The sequence below is a fragment of the Myiozetetes cayanensis genome, unplaced genomic scaffold (genome assembly GCF_022539395.1).
Source record: "Myiozetetes cayanensis isolate MyiCay16 unplaced genomic scaffold, myiCay2020 scf2-11, whole genome shotgun sequence".
Classification (NCBI taxonomy): domain Eukaryota; kingdom Metazoa; phylum Chordata; class Aves; order Passeriformes; family Tyrannidae; genus Myiozetetes; species Myiozetetes cayanensis.
This window is the reverse complement of record NW_026087411.1, coordinates 88,267,431-88,291,544: the sequence shown is the minus strand read 5'-3', so window position 1 is coordinate 88,291,544 and position 24,114 is coordinate 88,267,431. Positions and strand designations below refer to the sequence as shown.

The 24,114-nt window shown below is 37.2% G+C and overlaps 1 protein-coding gene across 1 annotated transcript in view; it reads right to left on the bottom strand.

Moving 5' to 3' along the window:
• The window catches only part of LOC126640159 (protein eyes shut homolog), a 673,551-nt gene that overhangs the window by 463,258 nt on the left and 186,179 nt on the right, over positions 1-24,114 (bottom strand). Inside the window, exon 12 of the mRNA XM_050315721.1 lies at positions 21,434-21,555. Coding sequence (XP_050171678.1) covers positions 21,434-21,555 — 122 coding nt within the window. The remainder of the gene's footprint in view (positions 1-21,433; positions 21,556-24,114) is intronic.

Genomic DNA, 24,114 nt, shown 5'->3' with positions numbered 1-24,114 from the left:
GTGAGCTCATTCCAACCTAGCTCAGCTAGAAGCTCTGGAAAAATGCCAAGGCTTGACAAAAGCAGTAATGTAGATGAATACACCAGAACAGAATTACAGAATACACCAGAAATTTCAGAAGGAGGCATTCTGTTTGCTTTCAGACATCTTAGACCAGAAAAATAGAAGAAACCAGTCTTTCCAGTTCACTGTTTCATAAAAAAATTTTCAGATAACATACAGGTGTTTTTGCAGAAAAAAAAGTGTAATATCTAAGATGCAGCAGAACTGCTTTTTCCTTAGTGGTTCAGTCAAAGAAAGAGGCATCCTAACTGAATCCTGAGGTACAGCATGCACATCATTCACCTATCTCCTTATTCACAGGTTCTTGATGAGAAACACTAAGACATTCAGTGACGTTTAGGTCAGCCTGATGGACATACAATATATGGAACAACCATCCATTGTACAGTAAGAATTCATGTTGCCTAGTTCATTCAATCAAGTCAACTAACAGCCTGAGAAACCACAGTGCTCAGTGACGAGTTTTTTCCTTGTAAGCTACAGGCTATTGGACCATTTGAAGTAGTGAAATGAGAGCTTGTTTTCAATACATGAACAGATTGGAATTTAGAACATAAACACATACCACAAAGCTCAGAGGACATACACTTCAAGTTACCACAGAGGCTTCAAATACTCATTTTTCTATCTCTTTTTTCCTCTTACAAATATATATTTTTTTTCTTTTATACCCAGAAATCTTAATGTGTTCTTTGTTTCACAAACATGTTCTACCAGACTCTACCTGTAAAAGCAGTTATGAGCTTACATCTGATGCTATTAGATCTCTGATGTCATATGTCACTCCTGGATGGTCTCCTTATATGTGTCTCTCCTCCTCTCCCCTAAATTCATCTAAGCCTCCCTTTACTATCACTTCAAATACTCCTTTCCTATTTTATTCCTATAAGTCTCCATTTGCAGCCAATCAAATATAACACAGATTAACTAATTAGAGAGGTCATTATTGCTGTCAGCCTGGGCTGCAATGCTTATGCAATCAAGTGCTTATGTCCTGATGGAATTAACAGTCTTGAGGGATATGGGCCACCAGATGAGTAGTCAAGACCTTGAATTTTAGGAGAGGAAACTTTCAGTTGACTGGCAGATTAGATTAGACTTTAGACCCAGTAGCAGATGAGATCCCTTAGGAAACTGCCTTTGGGGAAAAGGGATCTAAACAAAACTGGCAGCTCTTTAAGGACGTTTGTTTTAGAGTGCAGTAGCTCTTGATTTCCCCATGTAAGAAATCAGGTAAAGAAGGCAGGAGACCAGCATGGCTTAGTAAGTACCTCCTGGATAAACTGAAATGTAAGAAGCAAAGGCACAGGCAAAGAACAAGGGACATTTATCCTGGGAATAATATAGGATGCTGTCTGGAAATGTAGGGATGAGATTAGGAAAGTTAAGACATATTTGAGGCTGAATTTGGCAAGAGATGAAAAGAATAATAAGAAGGATTTTACAGGTATGCTGGCTACAAAAGTAAGACTAAAGAAAATATACTTCTTAAATAAATAAGACAGAAAAACTGGTGACAACCTACACAGAGCAGACTGAGGTATTCAACAATTTTTTTGCCTCAATTTTCAATGTTAATCTCTTTTCACCCATCTTTGAATCTCCTGTCAGGGTCTGTGGGAATTAAGTCCTTCCAATTCTAGGGGAAGGTCAGGTTTGAAATCACCTGAGGAATGTGAACATACCAAAGTCTATGTGACTCAGTTAGATGCCTGAATGAATTGGCAAATGTAGCTTTTTAGCCAGTCTCCATCTCAGCTGAAAGATGATAGCAAACAGTCAAAGTCTCCATTGATTGGAAAAAGGAAAGAGTAATGCACATTTTAAAAAAGGGTAAAAAAGAAAACTCTGGGAGCTACTGACCAGTCAGCCTCACCTCTGTGTAGGGAAGACCCTAGAACAGATCCACTTGCAAGGTATTTCAAAACATATGGAAGACAGAGAGACAATTAGAGACAGACAACATGGCTTTACTGAGGGCAGATCATGCCTGACTAACCCAGTGGCCCTCTATAGTGGAGTGACTCCATCAGTGAACAAGGGAAGAGCTATAAATATCATCTATCTGCCTTGACTTCTACAAGGCCTTCGACACAGTTCCACACAATATTCTTGCTGCTAAATTAGAAAGACAAAGGCTTGATGACTAGACTAGATGAATAAGGAACTGGCTGGATATCTATGTCCAAAGATTTAGTTTCAAGGGCTCAATGCCCAAATACAGAACAAATGGTGTCCCTCAGGGGTATATATGGGGACCAATACTATTTAGTATCTTCTTTAGCTGACATAGACAGTGGGATCGAGTGCACACAGCAAATTTGCAGATTAATTCCAAGATGAGTGGTTCAACTGATTTACTGAAGGGAAAGTGTGCCTTTCAGAGGGACCTTGACATGCTAGAGAAGTGGGCCCATGACAACCTCATGAAATTCAACAAGGTCATCTACAGGGTCTTACTCCTGGGTCAGTACAGTCACCAGCATCAGTATAAACTGGGTTATGAATGGATTGAGGGAAACCCTATGGAAAAGAAGTTGGACATACTAGAGTATAGAAAATTGGACATGAGCCAGAAATGCGGGCTTGGAGCCCAGAATGCCAGCTGTGTCCTGGGCTGCTTAAAAAGTAGCAAGATCGAGGGAGGTGATTTTACCCCTCCACAGTGTTCTTGCAAGACCCTTCCTAGAGTATTGCACTCTGGTGTCCCCAGTACAAGAAAGACATGGACCTGTCAGAGCAAGTTCAGAGGATGGTCACAAAAATACCCATAGACTGGGAGAGTTCGGGTTGTTCAGCCTAGAGAAGAGAAGGCTCTGAAGAGACTTAAATGGGCTTTTCAATAATGAAAGGGAGCTTACACAAAAGATGGAGAGACATTTTACCAGGGTATGTAGTGACAGGACAAGGGAACAGTTTTAAACTGAAACTGTAGATTCAGGTTGGACATAAGAAAAACGTTTTTTATAATGAGGGTGGTAAGACTCTGGAACAAGTTGGCCTGAGAAGCTGCGGATATCCCATTCCTGGAAGTGTTCCAAAGTCAGGTTGAACAGCGTTTTGAGCAACTTGATAAAGTGAAAGATCTCCCTGAGTCATGGCAGATGGGTTGGATTAGGTGATTTTTTTAATGGTCCCTTCCAACACAAACCATTCTATGATTCTGGGTTTCTATGGCTTTTGCCACTGTTTGTATAAGGCCCCCAGCTGTGTCCTGACCCGACAGCTCACCCTGAGCTGTGTGTCACTGTTTTAAACCCTGTGCTAAGGCCCAGTGACAGATGCATCCCCTGTTCCAGCTTCAGCTCTTGGAATAGCCCCTCTAGGAAGCGGTGACACCTCTGTTCCATGCCTGCTGCCAAACAATAGTCCTTTCTGTTGGGAGATCTGGGGGCCACAGACAGGCTACAGAAAGAGAGAAGTGGGCAGTGATAGGGAAGTGCCCAAAACTGAGGATAAAACTGGTTGCTAAATCTGTTCTGCATCACAAAAGTAATGTTAGTTTTTATTCCACTCTCTTTTTCATGCTCTTTAATTGGGACACATATAATAATCTTTATGAATAATAGAAATGGGGTAGAATTTTTAAATGATTGAGGCAAAGTCATAAAGGATAATGGCAAAGACTAAAATTCCTATTTCTTTTATTGCTGTAGTTAAGAAGGCAGGAACAATTAACTCCTGAAATAAAAATGCTGTGTTATAAACTTGCTTACTCCTTGCCCTTTTCTAGATATGCCAGAAAACTTTTGGTTAACATGAATAACAGGAAAATCTTTTCCACACCAGTGCTTTCTACTTCAAGTTCCTGAAATGTATCAAACAGTTCAGTGCAGGTGTACAAACAATCCCCAAGGTCTGCCTGACTATTGTATGGAGTGCTGGGCACTGTGAAAGTACTGCAGCATCCCAGTGTAGGGGACTATAATTTATTTTTAGGAATGGCATGTCTTGTTGCCTGAGAAACTCCTAAGTTATTAAGCTATAACTCTTAAGTTAAAATTAAAATCTTAATTAACTCTTAATTAAAAATATATGTATTTCACTGTAGTGTAGGTAAAGTCCATTAATGTGGCATGTCAGGAGGTCAGGTATGAGCCTTTCAGCTTTGCTTTTGAGGAATACTACGACATCCATTGTTATTACAGTTCATTTTGGTGAGATTCCAACTGACTGGAAGTTGGTGAACATTGTTGAAGAAGGGCAAGAAGCAGCACATCAGAAACTACAGGCCTGTCAGTCTCACTGCCTGGTAAAGTTATGGAAAAGATTATTCTGGAAGTATTGAAAAACACCTGAAAGACAACACAGTCATTGGTCACAGACAGCAGGAAAGGAAGAAAGTCCTGCTTATCAAACCTGATTTCTTTTGATGACAAGGTAACTCCTACTTGATCAAAGGAAGCCAGTTGATGTAATCTTTTCGGATTTCAGTAAAGCTTTCAATAATGTCTCTCACAGGATCTTTCTGGACAAAATGTCCAGCACACAGCTGGATAAACACATCATGTTGTAGGTGAGCAATTGGCTCATGGGTCGAGCGCAGAGGGAAATAGTGAATGGGGTAACATTAGACTTCTGACTTCTCACTAGTGGGGTTCCTCAAGGCTCCATCTTAGACCCTGCGCTCTTCAACCTCTTCATAAATGACTTGGATGCAGGACTGGAAGGGATACAATGCAAGGTTGCAGATGATACTAAACTGGGAGGAGCTATTGACTCCCTTGAAAGCAGGAGGGCCCTGCAGAGAGACCTCAAAAAATTAGAGGACTGGGCAATCACCAACCATAGGAAGTTCTAAAGGGAAAGTGATGGATTCTGCATCTGGGATGGAACAACCCTGGATGTTTTTACAGATTAGGAACAAGATGCTGGAAAGCAGTGACACAGAAAGGGACCTGGGGTTCTGGTTGATGGTAAGTTGAATATGAGTCAGCAGTGCCCTGGCAGCCAGGAGGGCCAACCATGTCCTGGGGGGCATCAGGCAAAGCATCACCAGCCGGTCGAGGGAGGGCATTGTCCCGCTCTGCTCTACACTGAGGTGGCCTCACATTGAATATTGTGTGCAGTTTTAGGCATCACAATATAAGAAAGATTCAGTTATTAGAGAGTGTCCAAAGGAGGGCAATGAAGATGGTGAAGGGCCTTGAGGGGAAGCAGTATGAGAAGTGGCTGAGGTCACTTGGTGTGTTCAGTCTGGAGAAGAGGAGACTGAGAGGAAACCTCACTGGTCTACAACTTCCTTGTGAGGGGAAGAGGAGGGGCAGGCACTGATTTCTTCTCTCTGGTGACCCAAGGGAATGTCCTGAAATTGTGTCAGTGGAGATTTAAGTTCTTCATCCAGAACATTGCTGGGCACTGGAACAGGCTCCCCTGGGAAGTGGTCAAAGCACCAAGCCTGACAGAGCTCAAGAAGTGTTTGGAGCACTCTCTTGCTCATTCTTGGAGATGGTCCTGTGCAGGGCTAAAGGTTGGACTTGTATGATCCTTGTGGGTCCCTTCCAACTCAGCATATTCTATGATTCTGTGATTCTGTGGCTTGATGGACATATAGGTCCTTTCCAACCTAAATGATGTAAGGATTACAATATCATCCTTCATTGTTACAATTACTATAAGAGTCATCACCAAATTTTGTAAATTCATTTGTTGATCTGAACACAGAGACTGAACTATCCTCTCATCTGCTCAATTTGGAGCAAGAAAGGGCTATTAAACCACTGCAGCTTTGGCTAGTCAATAAGGAAATTCAGTTCCTTGGGCTGTCAATCTGTCAATAGGAAGTTTCATTAGCAGTGAAATAAACAACAGCTTGGTTTGGTTTTGATATCAGGGTTTAGAGATGTAACAGAACTAGTAGTATTTGCAAAAAAAATATACCATAGAAAATTACTGTATAGCTAAACCAAGCAATTTAAAGAAACCAGCCAAGCAAAGTAAATAAACAATAAATAAATAAATAAAGTTACAGAAGCAGCCAAGGAAGCAATGGGGAGTTGTTGTATAACCAGTTTCATTGTCCTAGAAGGGTTCATAAAGTGATCACTTAGAACTTTGAGTTCCAAACAAACAGAGGCTCCAAACAGAAATGACCACCAGAGATCCTTGGTAAAGCCCCTCAGAGACCTTATAAGGGTATGTATATGTGCTAGTTAGCATTGGGAAATACCATGAATATGTAACAGGATTGTGGGAAACAAAAATGAATAATCATGTAATGCGAACATATAAGCTTTAGCTAAGATACCTTAATATGCTCTTTGGCAAACTGATTCCCAGCGCATCCAATGCGCTGTAGTGAAAGAATGTCTGCCTCCATAAACTCACAAACTGAGTCTCAGAGGTTTCTTTAAGAGCCGAATTTTAGGCAACGATTTCAGTCATGAAGTTCAGGGCATAAAAAGATTAAACAAAGGAAGAGATAGCTAAGAAGTTCATCCATTATCCAGTGGTTTTGATGCCTCAACACACTCGTTTCTGCCATGATAAATGAGTTTCTGCCATGATAAATAAGTTTCCGAACTGTGTAGGGCAAGATAGTGGCCACACAGGAAGAAATATCTCTTCTTCCCCTCTCACCTCTAATCCAAAGGATTAATCAGTAAGTGAACAAAGAGTAATTTATGTATGACAGAGTAAATTGATAGGTGAATATCAATTTATGAATTAAATTATGAAAGAAAGTCCATCTGCTTTTGTTGGTTGTTAGAATAAGGATGGGGATCTGAAATTAGGAAAACAAAATTATTACCTTTGTCATACATACACCTACCATTTTTTAATTTAACTGAGATGTAGATACTGGCTTATGGGAAGTATATACACCACCTGCAGTCTTCAAGTTAATCCAAAGTGGTGGCTAAGAAAACATAGATAAAGTACTTGGGGAATGGTACCAGGTAATGACAGGCATGCACAGATGAACTCTTTATCGTGTGCCTAATTATTTTAAGTGTCTAAGAAGTTTGCATCATGGAATGCAAAATACATATAGGAGTACGATGATTAATAATACATTTCTGAATGAGAAATCAGAAGGATTAACCCTTTTATATAGAAAACATGAAGTACAATACAAATCAATAAAATCTACGTATATAATATGGTGAACCTTCTTGGTTTGTTCTTGAAGTTGAAAATGTAAGTGAATATTGACCCCAAACTAGAGAAAAAATATTTGGGAAGTACATTACTGGAAAGAAAGAGAAAAATATTAAGTTTCTGCTACTATAATAGTGTCTAGGTGTACCTGTTGCATGTGTGATGCAAACAGGAAAACTTCAGAGGGCTTTTGTAGTTTTCATTCCTTCCCAGTTTAATTGCTTCAGCCTTTTATTAATTGTTTTTTTCCTCAGTTTTAGTATATATTTTCTTTATTCTGTATATTTTCCTCCCATTATCCTTTGCTCATATTCTTCCTTTTGGTAAAAGTAACTTAAATTTATTCCTAATATTCTGTGTCTTCAGTAACGGGATATACCAATTTAAAAAAAAATTAAAAAACGCCATTTGTTTGTTTTCCATATGTTTCTTCCTTAATTCTCTGTTTGAAGTAATGAGTTCACACAACCACAAGGTAATTCAGCTCAATGACAGAGCAAGCTATATTTCAGCTTTTACTTTTAAGCTCTGCTTCAGCTGCAGTGCACACATTTCTGTTTTAGGAAACAGAATTTTACATCCTACAAAGTGTATTTCAACTCTCGATTTCCAATTTCCAATTTTTTTTTAATGCAGTTGTTTTTGTTTTTCCATTTTCCTGAATCAGAATACAAGATACATCTTATGCTAGGCTGGATGCAACTTTCACACTACTGAACCAAAGAGATGAAGTACACACTCAGTTCTTTTTCCAATCAAACTATTTTCTTATTTATCTCAAGAAGGATAACACAGCAAATTATCCAATCTTACAAAGCCAGATGAAATTACATTGTTTTCTGTTTCAGCTGGTAAACATTCAAATGATTAAAAATCACCAGTAAAAATGTCTTATTAGAAGGAATTTGTGCTTTAAAAGCATAAATACTGAATACTTGGAATACTTTTAATTAAGGAAGACAACAAAGTAAGTAAAGCTGAGCATTATTACCGTCCTATGGCAAGATCTCTCAGGCCATATGGCTTGGGATCAGACAACACAATATGGTTTGGTATCAACAGTCTTGTTCATAGACCATGACCACATAGAAAACAATTGTTAAAGTTTCTTGCCATCAGTCTTGTGTACTGAAATTCCTATTTTAGATGCAGCAGAAATTAATTAAAAAAGCTACTCCTGTGTTTTGGAAGTATTTTTTTGCTTTTGTCTTTCCTGTTTTGGTTATTATCTAGGGTACTAGGAAAAGCTACTTACTATGTTCAAGATTTGTAAAACAAAGCATAAAAATATTTAAAAATACTCTCTCCCAAACTGCCAAAGTTATATAGAAAGGCTATCAGAGTCATGAGAAAATTTTGGAATGCAGATTAGCAAGTTAACACACAACACAGAGGGAAGAGTAAGAACAATATGTCTACATTTGTGTTTATTATGTAAAATTATTTTCTGAGTAGCATCATTAATTTCTTGAATTACTGCAGACCTCCTTATAGAATGTCTCCGCATTTTGGTATGTGAAGCTGTTCTTTTGAGTAGCAATCTCCATTAACTAAACCCCCTTTAAACTTCCTTTTGGTCCTGACAAAATGCAAAGGGAAAAGGATATACGTTCCTTTTCATCTTGCCATCTCTTGTCTCTAACATCAAGAGTTGCATTTCTTGCCTATATGTCCTTCATCTCTCACTGGAACAATAATCAATACAATAATACAAGGTAACTCAAGACTTCACCGAACAATCAGACAGTGAATACACAATTTGTATCCTTTTTAACAGGCAAGCAACACTTCTCCAAGACTTGTCAAGGAGAAAACCCTTAAGTTGTGGCAGCAGACCATCGGTAAATGAATTTGACAATGAACAGTAAGTAAATAATCTGCTTCCAGTTTCTTGGATGGTACTGATTCACTTTAGTAGAGAAAAAAGAAGTATTATTTCATTCTTTCAAGAATCAGAGGGAATCAGTTGTCATGTGGCCTCCAAGAGTTACATAAAGTTAATCTGTTAGTCTCAGATGTTGAATAAATCAGCTATCTGGATGACTCACCATCTTTCAAGGATTCTGAATAAAAGACTTCCATCTCCCTAGCTGCCTGTTTGCTTGTGTTCCTCCCTCTTAATTTAATGCTGGTCACCAACTGTGGTGGTACTGGGTTTATTACAGCACCTAAGGAAACTGGTATCCTCCTCCTTGGAAATCTCTTCCACTGTGCTAGATTGCAGTGTAAAGGGCCTAGCTGATATGGAAATTAGCTCAATGCCTTCTCTCACTTTGTATTACTCTGATGTTTTCTGAGAGCTACAGTTAATAAAACTCTTACAGTGACTTAGTAAACTGATTTTGAGACAAGTCCTCTTTGACCTGATAAATCTGAAAGGAAGAGGAATGCTACACTGAAAAACTAGAAGCTATTACCTGAATGCAGGTAACAGCCCCTCCAGGAGAGACATTTGTTAAATTTGGAAAGTTTAGCAATGCAACAGTAGTTCTGTCAATTGACCTCAAAGTTATTTTCCTTGTGTACAGAGATGGCACTGATTAAAGAAAAGAAAAATGAACTCTTTGGTAGAATGCTAACAGCAGAAGGTACTTTTGCTCTGGGAGAGTGAAGGAGATCTTTTCTGGTCTGTTTCTTCCACCACAGGCAACAAAAAAAGATCAAGCAAAAGTTATTAAAATTGCTAATCTTTATTAACAATAATTAGCACAGCAACGTGAAGCTGTAGATAACATGCTGCAACTCTGAAATTTTATGAAGTGTGAACAATACAAACCTAACTCTGAAGATAGATTACCTTGACATTTAGAAAATTTGACATGAAAAACAATTGAATGTAATGCACACCAGTTCAGAAGTCTGTACAAATGACCTCTGCATAATGATTTGAATGGATGAGACAAAGAAATATTTCTCTCCCTCATGTGTCAGGCTATTTCTGAACTCCGCAAACACTTTTATCATTTAAGCAAGATGTCTTCATTAGCTTCCCCCCCACCCCCCGCAATGTTCAATGGCTAATTTTTTAGTTACTGTCAGAATTGAACTGATCTTTACCTTGGGTCTACTCAAGCTCCAAGGAAGTTTAGCACAGAAGAAGCACTATCAGATCCAGGAATGGAAGCAGTGGTGTAAAAAAGCATGAATTTGATATTTGAACAATTTTTTTTTTTTTCATTCCAAACATAGAACACATTGAATACTTTATGCCTAGAACCAATTAGGTAACCATATACTATCAATGTTTATATATTTTAAGAGCTCTACTGAAGAATTTTCAAATTTCAGAAGTAGTCAATTGCACATTAAAGCTTATCTGGTTGATCACTTAGTATGAGAACAACTCTCCCAATGCCAATTTCAACATTATAAACTCAGATTTTCAAAGGAGCCTATATGAAATAAAACATTTGAAAAAGCTAGAGAGTGTCATAATTAATACTGGTAGTCTAGAAAATACTTTAGAAATAGATTAATAAGCAGGAATGCCTCTGTTCTCAATTTGTTATTAAAATAACAGAAAGAAAGGAAAAAAAATTGTGCAAACTGACCTTTGCTGATGTGCCAAATAATCTCTTACCATTCACCTAACTTCAAACAAACAACTGACACAGCAACATTTCATCCTCCATGACTAAATTTACCCAAAGACCACCTAACACAGGCCTGGCTGAGGTTTGCCTGAGAAGAATTATTTTAGTAAACCCTTGAAAAATTTTCTCAAGGAGTTTTACAATTTCCAAGTATATAAATAAGAAAAGAACAAAATAAGCATTTTTAAGTCAGACAGTATTTCTCGATATTAAAAACAAACAAAAAATATATTTGCACTGCTCAAATACTGCAGTCACACACAAGCTAGCTATTTCCCTACTAGACATTCTGTTACAAAACAAAATCTGTCTTGTCATGTCCTGGCAGCCAGCATTTCTAAAAATAGCTTTGTCCTTGTAAAGATTATTGCTCTGATATAAGCTATAAAAGCAAGCAACAAAAATTATTTTCGGTTGGTCTTCAAGAGTCAATTATGTCTTAATCTACCTTTGATACCTACTGTAATATAAGCAATCCAACTTTCTTCTATGGGTGCCTGACTGAGATATTTCAATAAAGCAAAACTATGAAAATTTTATGACTGCCCCTTCCAGACAGTGAATGAACAAGCCCAAGAGACATCCATAACAATACTTACGGATGCTCATAGAGAGATGTGACATTTATATTTGTGGGCCCTTTCCTTTATTCATGACCTTCAAAGATAAAGACTCTCTTTTTTAACTCTGATAGATTTTATTTTTTCATACATCCAAACTAGCATTTTGCAGAAGAAAATACGATGATCCTGCATTTATCTGCTTACTATAGCTGAAAAGTGAGTACTGTCTTATACAGGGACCTCTAAGAGTGTACTATCTGTAATTGCAGTCTAAATAAACGTTCCTTTAATACTTCTATTGATCTAAAAGCGCACAATAGTTTAAATCCCAAACAAACCCCAAAAGACTATTAACTAGGATTCAGTTACTCAGAGAAATTAGTGGTGGGGAAGCCAATGCTGATTTTCTAAATGTGTTGTGTATAGTTTACTTATACTAGAACCATTTAACGTAGTTTGTACATGCATACATTTATACTTCATAATGTAATGTCATATAAATAAATTATTTCAAAGATGCAACTGTTTTAGCTGAATAGGTCATACTTTTCCAAATATATTTTTATAAATATACAATAATGTTTTTCTCCAAACCCAATTTTGTAGTTGTTAGCCCGTTCTCTATTTTTTTAAAGGGAAATTGTGACTGTTGTGCTCTGCAAATTTTTTCCTACTCCAAAAAAAAAAAAAAAAAGCCTCATAATTGAAGATGAAACCTTACTTTGTGAAATCTTTTCAATACAAGATAAATGAAGGTAACAGCTAATTGTGGCATTAAAACCGACAGAATAAATTTACAAAAATTTTGACTCTTTACCACTTTAGAATTGCTATAAGAACATAGGTAAAGGAACAATACCTATGAAACCAATGAAATCTCTTCCAAGAAGTGAAACTAACTTCCAAGAAGTTTTACTAATGACCTTTCAAATTAGAAGAAAAAGTACAGTTTTTATAATAATGAGAATGGGATCTACATCCTACCCTTTTTTGTGGAACTGTTTATTACTGTTTCTCCATGGTTCAAAAGGAAATAATGTCAGCAGCAATGACCATAATCCTTTCTAAATTTTTTTCTTTTGTGCATGTATTAGACACTGCTGATGCATGAAATATCTAATCTGTAGCTAACAATGACAGATGGTTTTCCCATTCATTTCTAATGAGTAATTTTTAAAGTGTCAGCACCATTCTTTGTTTGTTTGTTTAAAATTTCTATTTTATGGAGGTTTCACAAATTAAAAAAGCGAACATTCTTTTAGGGAACAGTTAAATGAAGGGCAAAAGAAAAAGCAGGAAGGACTCTATTATGAATCATCTGCAGCAGAAACATCATATTAGGATATGAAACCTTTTCAAAGTTTTCTCTTTTTCAAGGAAAAAAATTGTTGTGCATTACCTATCTTATTTCTATTCACTTTAGTTTTAATTCTCACCACGCCACACACACACCATAGTCAATCACACCCTGCCCAAAAATACTTTGTGGTGGTAGCATTTTTATTATTGCCTAGAACTGTAGCTACAGAATTAAGCCACTGAATTTCAGTTTTATTATCATTACTACATAACATGATGAAGGGATGAATTATGTCAAAGATGGTCTTTGTGTCCAGTAAATCAGCAAGTTTTGTCTGTGAGGAGGTTATGGTAGATAGTATCTAAAATCTTGCTAAGGTTAAGAGAAACAGCATCCAAAGCTTTCCCATTATCTGTCAAGTCAGTCATATATTGAATGCTATCACTAGGAATGCTTTCCCCTTGTGAAACCATGTTCCCAATCACCTTCTTTTCCATCATGTGTGTGGAAACAGTTTCAAGGGTTGTTTGCATCATCACCTTCCCAGGACCAGGATGAGGCTGACCAGTTCACAGTCTCACAGATTTTCCTTCTTGCCTTTCTTGAAAGTAGCAGTGACATTTTTCATTTCTAGCCTTCTTTTTTTCTGCCTTTTCCCATTCCATTCTCTAGCATATTTATATTTTCTGTCCTTCTCCAATCCTTAGGAACCTCTTCTCTTCACCAAGACCTTTTAGAGACTACACAATCTCTCAAGATTCATGGTACCTCCCATCAGCAGCCTGCAGCAGAGAGTCTCCCAGTGTTTGCTGTCACTCATCCTTCCTTCTGGTGTTGCCTCATGACTCAGATTTAGCTGATTCAGATCCTTCACTGGACAGATCTGCTAGTTCCTTCTCTGCTACCAGGTCACTGAACCTACTCTTTAGTGGTAGAGTTGCAGATAGGTCAGGAGCCATCATCCTGTTGTGAATGTTACAGGCTTCTAGCCTTTATCACAACTAGAGTCTCCATTTCCAAACCTCCTATGCACAGACACTGCCTGGTCTGCCTTCACTTAAGTTCTTGTATCTGTAGGGTCTTGGAGAACATGGTGTTCTTATCTCATCTGCACAGTCTGCTCACTGCCTCCTGTACCTCGTTTACTTGGCAGCATGGATCCTCCTCCAGCACACAAGTACTTCCTTCAGGAAAGGACACTGTGTCCTCTGGCCTCAGCAAGAGACCCTGGACACCTTTGCAGCCCCAGGCCTGCAGAACTGCATTCTCCCTGAGGAGCTCAGCCTGGTTTGAGGTCTCTAATGTGTTGTAGACAGTCAGGGATAGTGCCTGTAGAACCTCATTATCTAAGTAAGCAGTGTTCTCAGTGGAATTTCTGCCCCCCTTCTACTCTGTTGGCTGTGCTCTGGGCTTGGTAGTTACAAACACTCTTTCTAGCATTTCCTGAAAGGATGTTATTGTTCTTAATGAGGAGTCATTTGGAAACAGAAAGCTCTAAGTCTCTATCAATTAAGAAAAGGTAGTAACAAAGCTTGTGCAAAACTGCTACAGCTGGTTAGCAGTCAGAGCCCTCCGTAGCTAACCCTTCCTGAGAGCACCAGGCACCCTGGAGCTCCTCAAAGAGTTCCCAGAAGTCCTCTGATAACCCCAGAAGGAGTTCCCAGAAAACTAAGCATATCTCAAGCCAGAGCACAGAAAATGCTCTGCAAACTGCTTAATATGTTAGCTGTGCTCACATATTTGTACATTATTTGCATTGAAAGGGTTTAACTGCACTAGAACAATGTTGAATTTGGATAACTTATTTTACATTTCATACACTGACAAAGCTACGCGTCAGGTACCTTATTATTATTTTAGAAACTGATTTGCACTCCTTCCTTCTGTTTAACCTGTGAGTTCATTTCACATCTCTTTGGGTGTTTGTAAACAGAAGTCATTACAAAAATTTATTTAAAATACATTACCTAGTGATTAAATATACTATAGGGAACAATGCTACCGTTTGGGAAGAAAAAATTGATGAACTGGTTTTTTTTTTTTTTTGGGGGGTGGGGGCTTGGGGGGGTGGTGGAGTATTTTTCAGGTACTTACTGTGTGTTGTTTTAAATTTTAACGTTTCATTGGGAATTTGAATAAAAATTACCTTGTCCTTTGAGAAGACTATTGAATTATGGCCAAAAGATGCCCTAAGGGGTGCAAAATGTCAGTGACTCTTTAGTAGATGCTGCTGAGATGGCACAGCAATATTTTCTTGTTTGCTTAAGGCAATGGAAATCCTAAAGCACATTTCGTACACTGCAGTACAACAAGCACACTACACATTTCCAGTTGTTGTTACCAGAGATGAACTATAAACCACTTGTTATCTTTGGAGGAAACACTTGTTTATACTTTCACAAATTTCTTTCGGTGATTAATTTGTAAATCTCCTGACTGTCTATATAAATCTTTTAAAGATGGTTTTGAGCAAGAGGTGTGTACCTAACTTGGCACTAGGATGAAGAGAAACCCTACAATTCCAAAAGAAAGATAAACCAAAAGTGCAACAGACAAATGTTTTGAGAAAAGTCTCTACAGCAGGAGAGAAAGAGTTGGCCAAAGAACCCTGAAGAAATGCCAGATAAGAAGCCAGTTGCTGCTTGCAAGAAAATGTTTCAGCATTTGGCATCTGGGACCATTAAATACCAAGGTGATCCCCATCTGTGGGAAAAGCTGTTTATTGCTTCTGGGGGAGAAAAAATAAGGAAGAGTATAACAGTAGTTAAAAGGAATGCCAGTAAAAACAGAAGGCAAACTGAACACAGTGTTCAAATTACAATCATATCACAATTTACCTTTGAATTCCATGACAGTTTAAAACTCATTCATTTAGAAATAAGCATATCTTTAAAATATACTATGTAAATAGGCATTCTTTTACTTATAGATCTTTCAGATGTTCACACATCTTTAACATAGAAATCATCTGCTTCTACAACTTGGCACAGAACAATTCTTGCATATTTCTGAGAAAATGCAGAGGCTGGTTTTGATTTCCCTTTTCCAAATAAATCATCTCTGGAAGGGGGAAAAATAAGTGTTTTTCTGTAACACTATTATAATTAAAGTTCGTGTTATGCACGACACTGAATACATCTAATGACGTAAGACTAGTCTTTTTTTAAGAACTTAGCACAGGTAGAGGACAGTTACACTGATGAAAAATTATTTTTTTTATTCTGAAAAGAAGATGTGGTTTCAGATGCTATGAAGCAAAGAGGGAAGCAACAGGACAAGACATTTGGAAATGTACTGTGAAAGTAACAAGAGGGAGTCAGGATAAGTCTAACTCTGGCTGACAGTACAGTTATCCAAATTGTCAGCTGACATAAATTATTATCTAAATTAAGACAAAGAAAGATGATCATGGCATGGTTACTAATTCAAGAAGCATTACTAAGTGCATTAGTGCAGTTTGAGATGAGTTCTGAAATTGCTCAAAATACTCTCCTCTACCAACACAATTCACTATTTCAGGTGGAGTTTAAAGGGAGGTAGGAAAATCATGGCCTCTTACAGGACAGGATAAACAACAAAAGAGTTTAAATGAAGAGCATTTAAATACAGACAACATATTTGAACATTATCAGTAATTTCTCAGAAGTGCTTAAGGAACTTGAGCTTCAAACTTTAAGGTGACATTGTGGTTTACCAGCTTTCATCCTCGCAGAACTTAGTGGGAAGATATTTCAGCACCAGGGCCGCTTCTGAAAAGAAAAAACTAGCTCCTAGAGTTAGAGGCATACAAATAACACTACAAAACTATCTATAATTTTTTTACTACCTATGTGTGATCCAGTCATAATTTGAAACAAGACCAAGATCTGTATCACATGTAGCCAAAAAAGGGAGCCTAGAAGCAAGCTAAAGGAACTCTACCTAATGTTTGTTCCAGACATATGCACTCTAAAATGGCATCACTGGAGAATATGAGTAAATATTTTGTAATACTATACCATCACTCACAACATTTTGTAACACAGGTTTATGATACTTATACAATGCAGACCTTGATATAGGTGCAAAATAGGGTGTAGAAAACATGTGCCAGAACTAAAATCTAAAGGATAAGAGGGAGCAGGCAGGAAAAATGTTCATCTCCAAAGCAAAACAAATGAAAAAAACAACCCAGGTAGGAAGGGGTCTTGATTGCAAAAGTAAGATGCCAAGGCCAGATAAGATAGAATTTTTCTTTTGGAGAAGGGAAGGAAGCATAAAACACTGGTGATAAATGAAGAGAGGAAAGACAGGGCAAAACGAAGACGGGCCACTGTGATGCCTGCTTCTCTCACTGAAGAACTGGACTTCAGTTTCCACAGAGATTATAAAGTGGTGTCTTAGTGGATGGATTCAACTGCTGAAAAAGGATAGCCTTTCCTGTACTCAACTGAAACAAACATTAAAACTGTTATAAAAAATATAAGATGCATAGATGGTGTCAGAAAATATAGTGAGGTAGGTCTAATTTCCTGTTTAGTAGGGAGAAGTCCATTGCTATGCTATAACAAGAAAAGCAGCAACAAGACACCATTTTTGTTCTTTATAAACCCCTCAACAACAGATACTTACAAAATGGTAAATAGTATGAATCTGTGGGATTCAATGTGAATATACAGAAAGAATTGAGTTCTTTGGAAAGACGTTTAATTCTCCAAGTTTTAATGTCATAATGATTACAACCAAGTTCCAAACTATTCTACATCATTAGAAACTCTGGTTCATCCATAAAGTTTTTTGCCTATTATTTTGCAAGAAGAGATGAAGAGATTTTCACTTAAAGTTTTCCTCTAAGTTGTTAACAGCAGAGGAGTCACAGGGGCTTTAATTAGGGTTTGATGCTATTAGGGCTAAACCTCAGAAGTATCAGGAGAGCTGATACAATAGAGAAGAAATAGGGAATTCATGTGGAAGTAGATGCATCTGTCTGTGTTCAGAGACATAATTTGAGAGATCATGCTATTTTGAGAATTAGGGTGAGATTCATAGGGTACTAGAAATACATCCATTACACTATTCTAAATTAATATCTTTGCTGTGCCATGTGCCAAACTGAAAAGAAGGAAGTAAAAGGTATTTCTTATTTTACCAGCTGAACATAACTCAGATGAAATGGAAGCTATGTATCAAAGTCTTCACATTTAACAATTCAAGCTTAACTATTGAATCAGTATCTTTCTTACCTGATTTTTTAAAATAAAAATATGCACTTGAGAAGGTTTAATTTTTTCTTCCTGTTAGAATGTGATTTATTTTTCTATGATGGAATCCATAAAGAAAAGCACTCTTTTCTGGCATAATTGTTTATTCTTCAGTTTTGGCAGCTAGTTTTCATATCAAGGTTCAACAAAGAATAGCCTCAGATAAAAAATTGAACTTAAAAGTTAAATTTTAAATTAGTAATTACGGTTTACGTTATTATTTTCTTATTACAGATTTGAATTTGGTATGGAAATATTTCATTTTGTCTTATATTCACACTTTTTCCTATACAAAAATATATTTGTTGCACAATAAATTATTTAGTTTTTAAAGAACTGATATTTTCAGCTGGATTTGCAAACACTTAAGAGAAAGTAAACTAATGAGGATTATCAAAGCATAAATGAAATCTCTGTTATCTATCCTTTACATTAAACTGGAAGGAATATCAAATACAGGTCGTAGCGTGACCAACTTCAAAGAAATCCAGAAAATCCTGAACATTGCTGCCAGCAGCTAAACTTACAGCAGACAAATAAACAGTGCCAGAATACGGCCACAGGCAAGGAAACTGCATTGTCTATCACTGTTGCATTCTCAGAGCAGTTGCTGGCCTGAATTTGGTCCAGACCAACTAGTGCTTGTCCAAAAAGATGCCTAGGCACAGCTCAGGAATGCAAATGATCTTTTCTATTAGGTAGTTAGAATCCAGTTATCCTGTTTTAAAGACTATGCTTAATTTTAGAGATAAGGCTGGATATCCTCAGGGTCAAGTTGTATTTACTGCCACTGCTTAGCTACCATAAGACAAACACTTTGTCTTGTTGATGTAGCTTTCAACAGAAAAGTGTTACTAAAGGTAATAGAAACCAACATATTTTTTAAATTAAGAGAAATTATAAAAAAAAAGTAGAATGTCTTTTAGCATCTGTGAGTATAAACTAGGACAGCTATAATGTTGGGGCCTGAAGGACTGAGCCAAAGCTGACTATAAGATGAACTCTCCGACCTAATATTTTATTTAGCCTAGTGCTGCATTTAGCCATATATCTGCTTATTAATGAAAATGCTATATAATTCTTAGTAATGCTTTAAGAATATACATTTATGCTGGTTAGCACAGCATATTATCAATAATTAGTAAGGTTTGTGTGTGTTATAAATATTCCTTTCTTTTCAGCCAAAGTTGCGGGAGCAGTAGGCCCTACATGGTCACAGCTGGTTCATATTTGAGATATCAAAGTAGCCATAATTCTGTATTTAGAGACTAGTCAAGGCCACCGTGCATTTGATAACAGTCAGTCCAAACTGACTCCCTCATTTTGCCTTGGGCCCTGGCCAGGCCTAAGGAGAAAACCAGGGGGAGAATAAAGCCAGATTGTTTTTCTGCACCAATCGAGTGATGTAAGCTAATTTGATAACACTATGTAAGGTGGATCCTCTGACATCAAATATGGGTTTCCCCAATGGGTGGGCACACTGCATAGGATTTCCCAGTTGTCAGGAAGAGATTCTCCAGACCTCTGCTGTCATCGGGGCCTTCTCAGCTGAAGTGCAGTCTGGATGATGATAATTACTTAGGGTAACTGGTATCTATCTCTCTCTTCATCACTATAAGACTTTCTTTGTAGTAATTATTAGCTGCACTGCCAAGTGTATCCTCTCATAAGCCACTGAACTATAGTAAACTTACACACTTATTTTTAAAGTTGGTGTCTGTGTTTCTTAAATCCATCCTCGTTACCAGGTGTGGGGGAGGGCGGGTGTGTTGGCAAAACAGATGAACAAAATGACAACTCTAATGATTGAAATGAAATTACTTTGATTATACAACTAATACATTAAGCCACACTAATTTTCCTTGTGGTTGCCAGGACTCAAACTCACAGTTTCAGCTACAGGTATCTCTAACGAATTTGGGTTTGTTTGGTGTTATTATGACCCTTGTATATGATGATTCAAGAATATGTCTAATTTTACTGTTCCATTATGTCAACTAGGACAAATAGCTCTGAGGAAAAATATGTGTGGTGCTTAAAGTTCAAACCAATTTCCTTGGAAACATTTTCTGTAACAGTTCAGTATTTCTCAAATGCAGAAAAAGTACTTTTGGAGCATTTTTTTCTCAATAAAAAATGGGGGGTCCTTGGATTGATGCATATGTAGCTGACCCAGCTTTGAATGGCAATTAGATAAAGGTAAAGATTAGGGCAGGTAAAGATTCACGGTTGCAAAATATTCATATACCTAGAATTGTCCTTGAGGATTATGAAATTGCCTACTCAGTCCATTACAACATGTAAGAATTCACATTGCCATAATTAAAGACCTAAGCCTGCATAAGCAACACGCAGTTATAACATTACTTTTGTTAGCAGACTACAAAAAATTACAAGCATCAGAAAAATAAGGACCACAAAAATAAAAATAGTTGACATAATTGGTTTTTATATCTCAACAGACTTTAAAAAGTGGAAAAAAAAAAAGAAAGCAATAGAAACGACTTTAACATATTTTCTTAACATCACTGCACTTCTTTTTCTGATATCAGACTGAAAATATTTTTCAAAAATAAGTTATTGAATAGCCAGTTCTAGGACATGTCAAAGTATTTCACTTAAGTTCTGGATGTAAATAATGTAGAAAATATTATCTATATTGTTTAAAATAGCTAAATTTATCTTTGGCTATTTGGAGAATCATTTGTCTGTTGTCAACTGGGGTAAGTTTTCTTTCTGATTATTGTCTATATTACCAGGAATATAATCACTTCACAACAACTAGACTATACACCATGCACGGTTATTACACTGTGCTCTTTATGCAGCCATAACAGTGTCTATTAAGAATTTAAAGGACTATTCTAATATTGACATCATAACATAGGCAAAACCTACCTGCAAAGAGCAAAACCTTATTACTGGATTGTTTATGAAATTCTTATCCCCATAATACTGAAACAAAATAATATTTAAACCATAAAAACTTACATGAAATAAAGATTGGGCTTTAAGGTAAAATTAATACAATTAGTGTAAAATCCTCCTGCTTTGCTTGCGTGGTTATAAATTTTAGTTAAATTACTATTTTGTTGTCATTTTAAACCACAAGGTGGCAGCAATGATATAATCTCTTCATCCAAGACTGTATAACTGTCCACTCCCACAACTTTTAAAGCATCTCTTGTGTTTACAGGGAAAACATGACAGAAATAGATACTATATTTTCTTTGACAAAGTACAGTTTCAAACTATGTTGTTTTCTAAATGTTTTGAATTCATGGGGTTCTTTTGGTTTGGTGGTTTGGTTGGTTGGTTGGTTGGTTTGGTTTGGTTTTTGTGGTTGGGGTTTTTTTTAATTTTTTAATTTTTACCTTATTTTCTATCTACAATTAATTATATGTGCTGGCTTCAAATTAATATGAATTGAAGCAGTATATCCGTGAAACAAGTTTTTTGCTCATTTGTGTAATAACCTTTCATTCCTAAGCTGAGAAATAAAATAAATCAGATGCCTAAACCTGTCATTGCTGGAACATGACCATTCAGTCACAGAGAAGATGCAATGCTTACCGATAGCTGTTGAAAAGATCCATACAAGTACCATTGTTTTTACAAGGCTCTGAGTTACATTCATTTGATTCCTTTTCACAAAATGTTCCTTCCCATCCGGGCAAGCAATCACATTGGTATCTCTGCAATATATTAGGTAAAATAAACAATATGTTGTATAATTAATACAATTACAACAGTTGTTATTACTGATGCTAGGACTACATTAACAGACAGCAAAAAAGTTTCGTTTTTTCAAAAACTGAGTACAAAAATGAACTGCCACAGCATGATGATCAAACATGTGGCATCTATACATGTTTAGAGTCTGCAAATAACTTTGCTGCATCTTAGCTGTTTTGGTACTGAAACTCGGAAACAGATAGACAGTGGTATTTCAAACATATATGGGCGCTCAACTTCATATAAACAGTAGAGAGAAATCATTTCATTTCCTAATACTGTTTAAAAATAAAAAAAGTTAAGAATCAGAACACTGAAGAAAATCCAGATTGGGCAGATGTTGTCCCAGACCTTTCTGTAATGATACTCTTACCCCCTTCTGCCAAATTAAAAGCTTAGAACATTTTATTGGAGCAAAGATAACAAAAAAAGAAAGGAAATTAACTGTTTAAAGTCAAGCTCAGTATGATTGTCCTGGGGTGTCATACAGTGTGGAACAGCACCACTTATTCCAGGACTTCAAATGAAATTGTTTACATGTATATTCTAATGCAGCTGGCCAAATCAACTTTTGCATCAATCAATTTGTATATAGTGAATCTGTGATTCATATTTTTCCCAACTGCATTCTATTTATTTAATTCTCATGTTGACAAACAGCATTGCTATGCTTACTTGGGATACACCTGTGATTTCTGTGACATGGATTTTCTGAATCCACTGAGAAAAAATTTATAAGTCAGGAAATAAAATTGAAGGGTATCTTTCTGAGTTAAGATAGGACATGGAACATGGGCAGACAGAACCAATTTGTGTGGGAAGGCTCTACAGAGGGATCTGGACAGGTTGGATCAGCATGCCAAGGGCAATGGCAAGAGATTGAATAGGGCAAAGTGCTGGGTCCTTTCCTTTCCTTCAGTCACAATAACTCCCTGAAAGTGCTACAGGCTGTCAGAAGAGGAAAGCAGCCCAGTAGAAAAGAACCTGAGGGTGCTGGTCAACAGCTGGCTGAACATGAGCCATCAGTGTGCCCAGTGACCAAGAAAGCCAAGAGCATCCTCGTCTGTATGAAGTAGTGTAGTTAGTATGAGTAGGGAAGTGATTGTCTCTCTGTGTGAGGCCACACCCTGAGCAGTGTCCAGTTCTGGGCCTCTCAGTTCAGGAAGGACATCAAGGTGCTGGACCATGTCCAGAGAAGGGAAACAGAGCTGGTGAAGGGGCTGGAGAACAAGTCATAGATGGAGTGGATGAGGGAGCTGGGGTTGTTTGTTCTGCAGAAAAGGAGGTTCAGGGGTGACCTTATCACTCTTTGCAACTACCCGAAAGGAGGTTGTAGCCAGGTGGGGGTCGACCTCTTCTGCCAGGCAACTGGTGACAGGACAAGAGGAAATGGTGTCAGATTGTACCAGAGGAGGTTCAGGTTGGACATCAGGAAGAATTTCTTCACTGACAGGGTGGTTAAGCACTGAAATGGGCTGCCCAGAGAAGTGACTGAGTCACCATCCCCATAAGTATTCAAAAAACATGTGCATGTGGCACCTGCAGACATAGTTTAATGGTGACACATGATGGTGCTAACATTAACAGTTGGACTTCATGACCCTAGAGGTTTTTTCCAATGTTAAAAATTTTATGATTCTATAGCAGACAGAAAAAATTTATTAAAACTTTTTTTTTTTTTTAAAGGTAATAATGAGATATGAACTTGGAAAGAGAAAATAATTTTCTGGGAAGTGTGCCAAGGAAAGAAAAAAGAAAATACATTTGAGACAAATTACATTACTAGTCCTCATGTTAGTGTTTCCTATTACACCACAACCACATACGATTTACTCATTTCTCTGCATATTTGTCAGTGCCAAATGGGCAAAAATAGGCACTACTTATCCAAACCCACAAGTAGCTATCAGACATCTCCTAAAAAGTGTTTTATTACCAGGTTAGGTTTTTGCATATACCAAATAAAGACTTGCTTCCAAAAAGCTCTTCCACAAATTGGTTACAAAATTCAAAGTGCAAGGAGGCCTGAAAACAGTTTTGTTGAGACTAGAAAGCAGCAGTATTTTTCTAGTCTCACTAAAAGTATTTGTCAATCAATTGCTGAAAGTCTAATTGTAGATTTCTCATTGCATGAGGATTGTCACATCAAGCACAAAACATTACTCACATGTATATATATCATGCACATGTGCAGAATAAGCAAACTAAAAAAAATCTTACACTCTGTGTAGTTTTACAGTGACTGAGAGTGACGTGTTGCAATAAACTATATACAAGTGTAAGCAGATAAAAAAGGTTTTTGATAGATATAAGTCTTTACAGAGAAGGACCTAGGAGTCCTGCTGGACATCAAGTTGGAATACGCCCCTGTGGCTAAGAAGTCTAACAGCATCCCAGGATGCATAAGGAGGAAGCTGTTAGCATGCTAAGGGAGATGATCCTTCCCCTCTACTCAGCCCTGGAGAGGCCACTCCTGAAGTGCTGTGTCAGTTCTGGGCTGCCTGGTAGAAGACAGATAT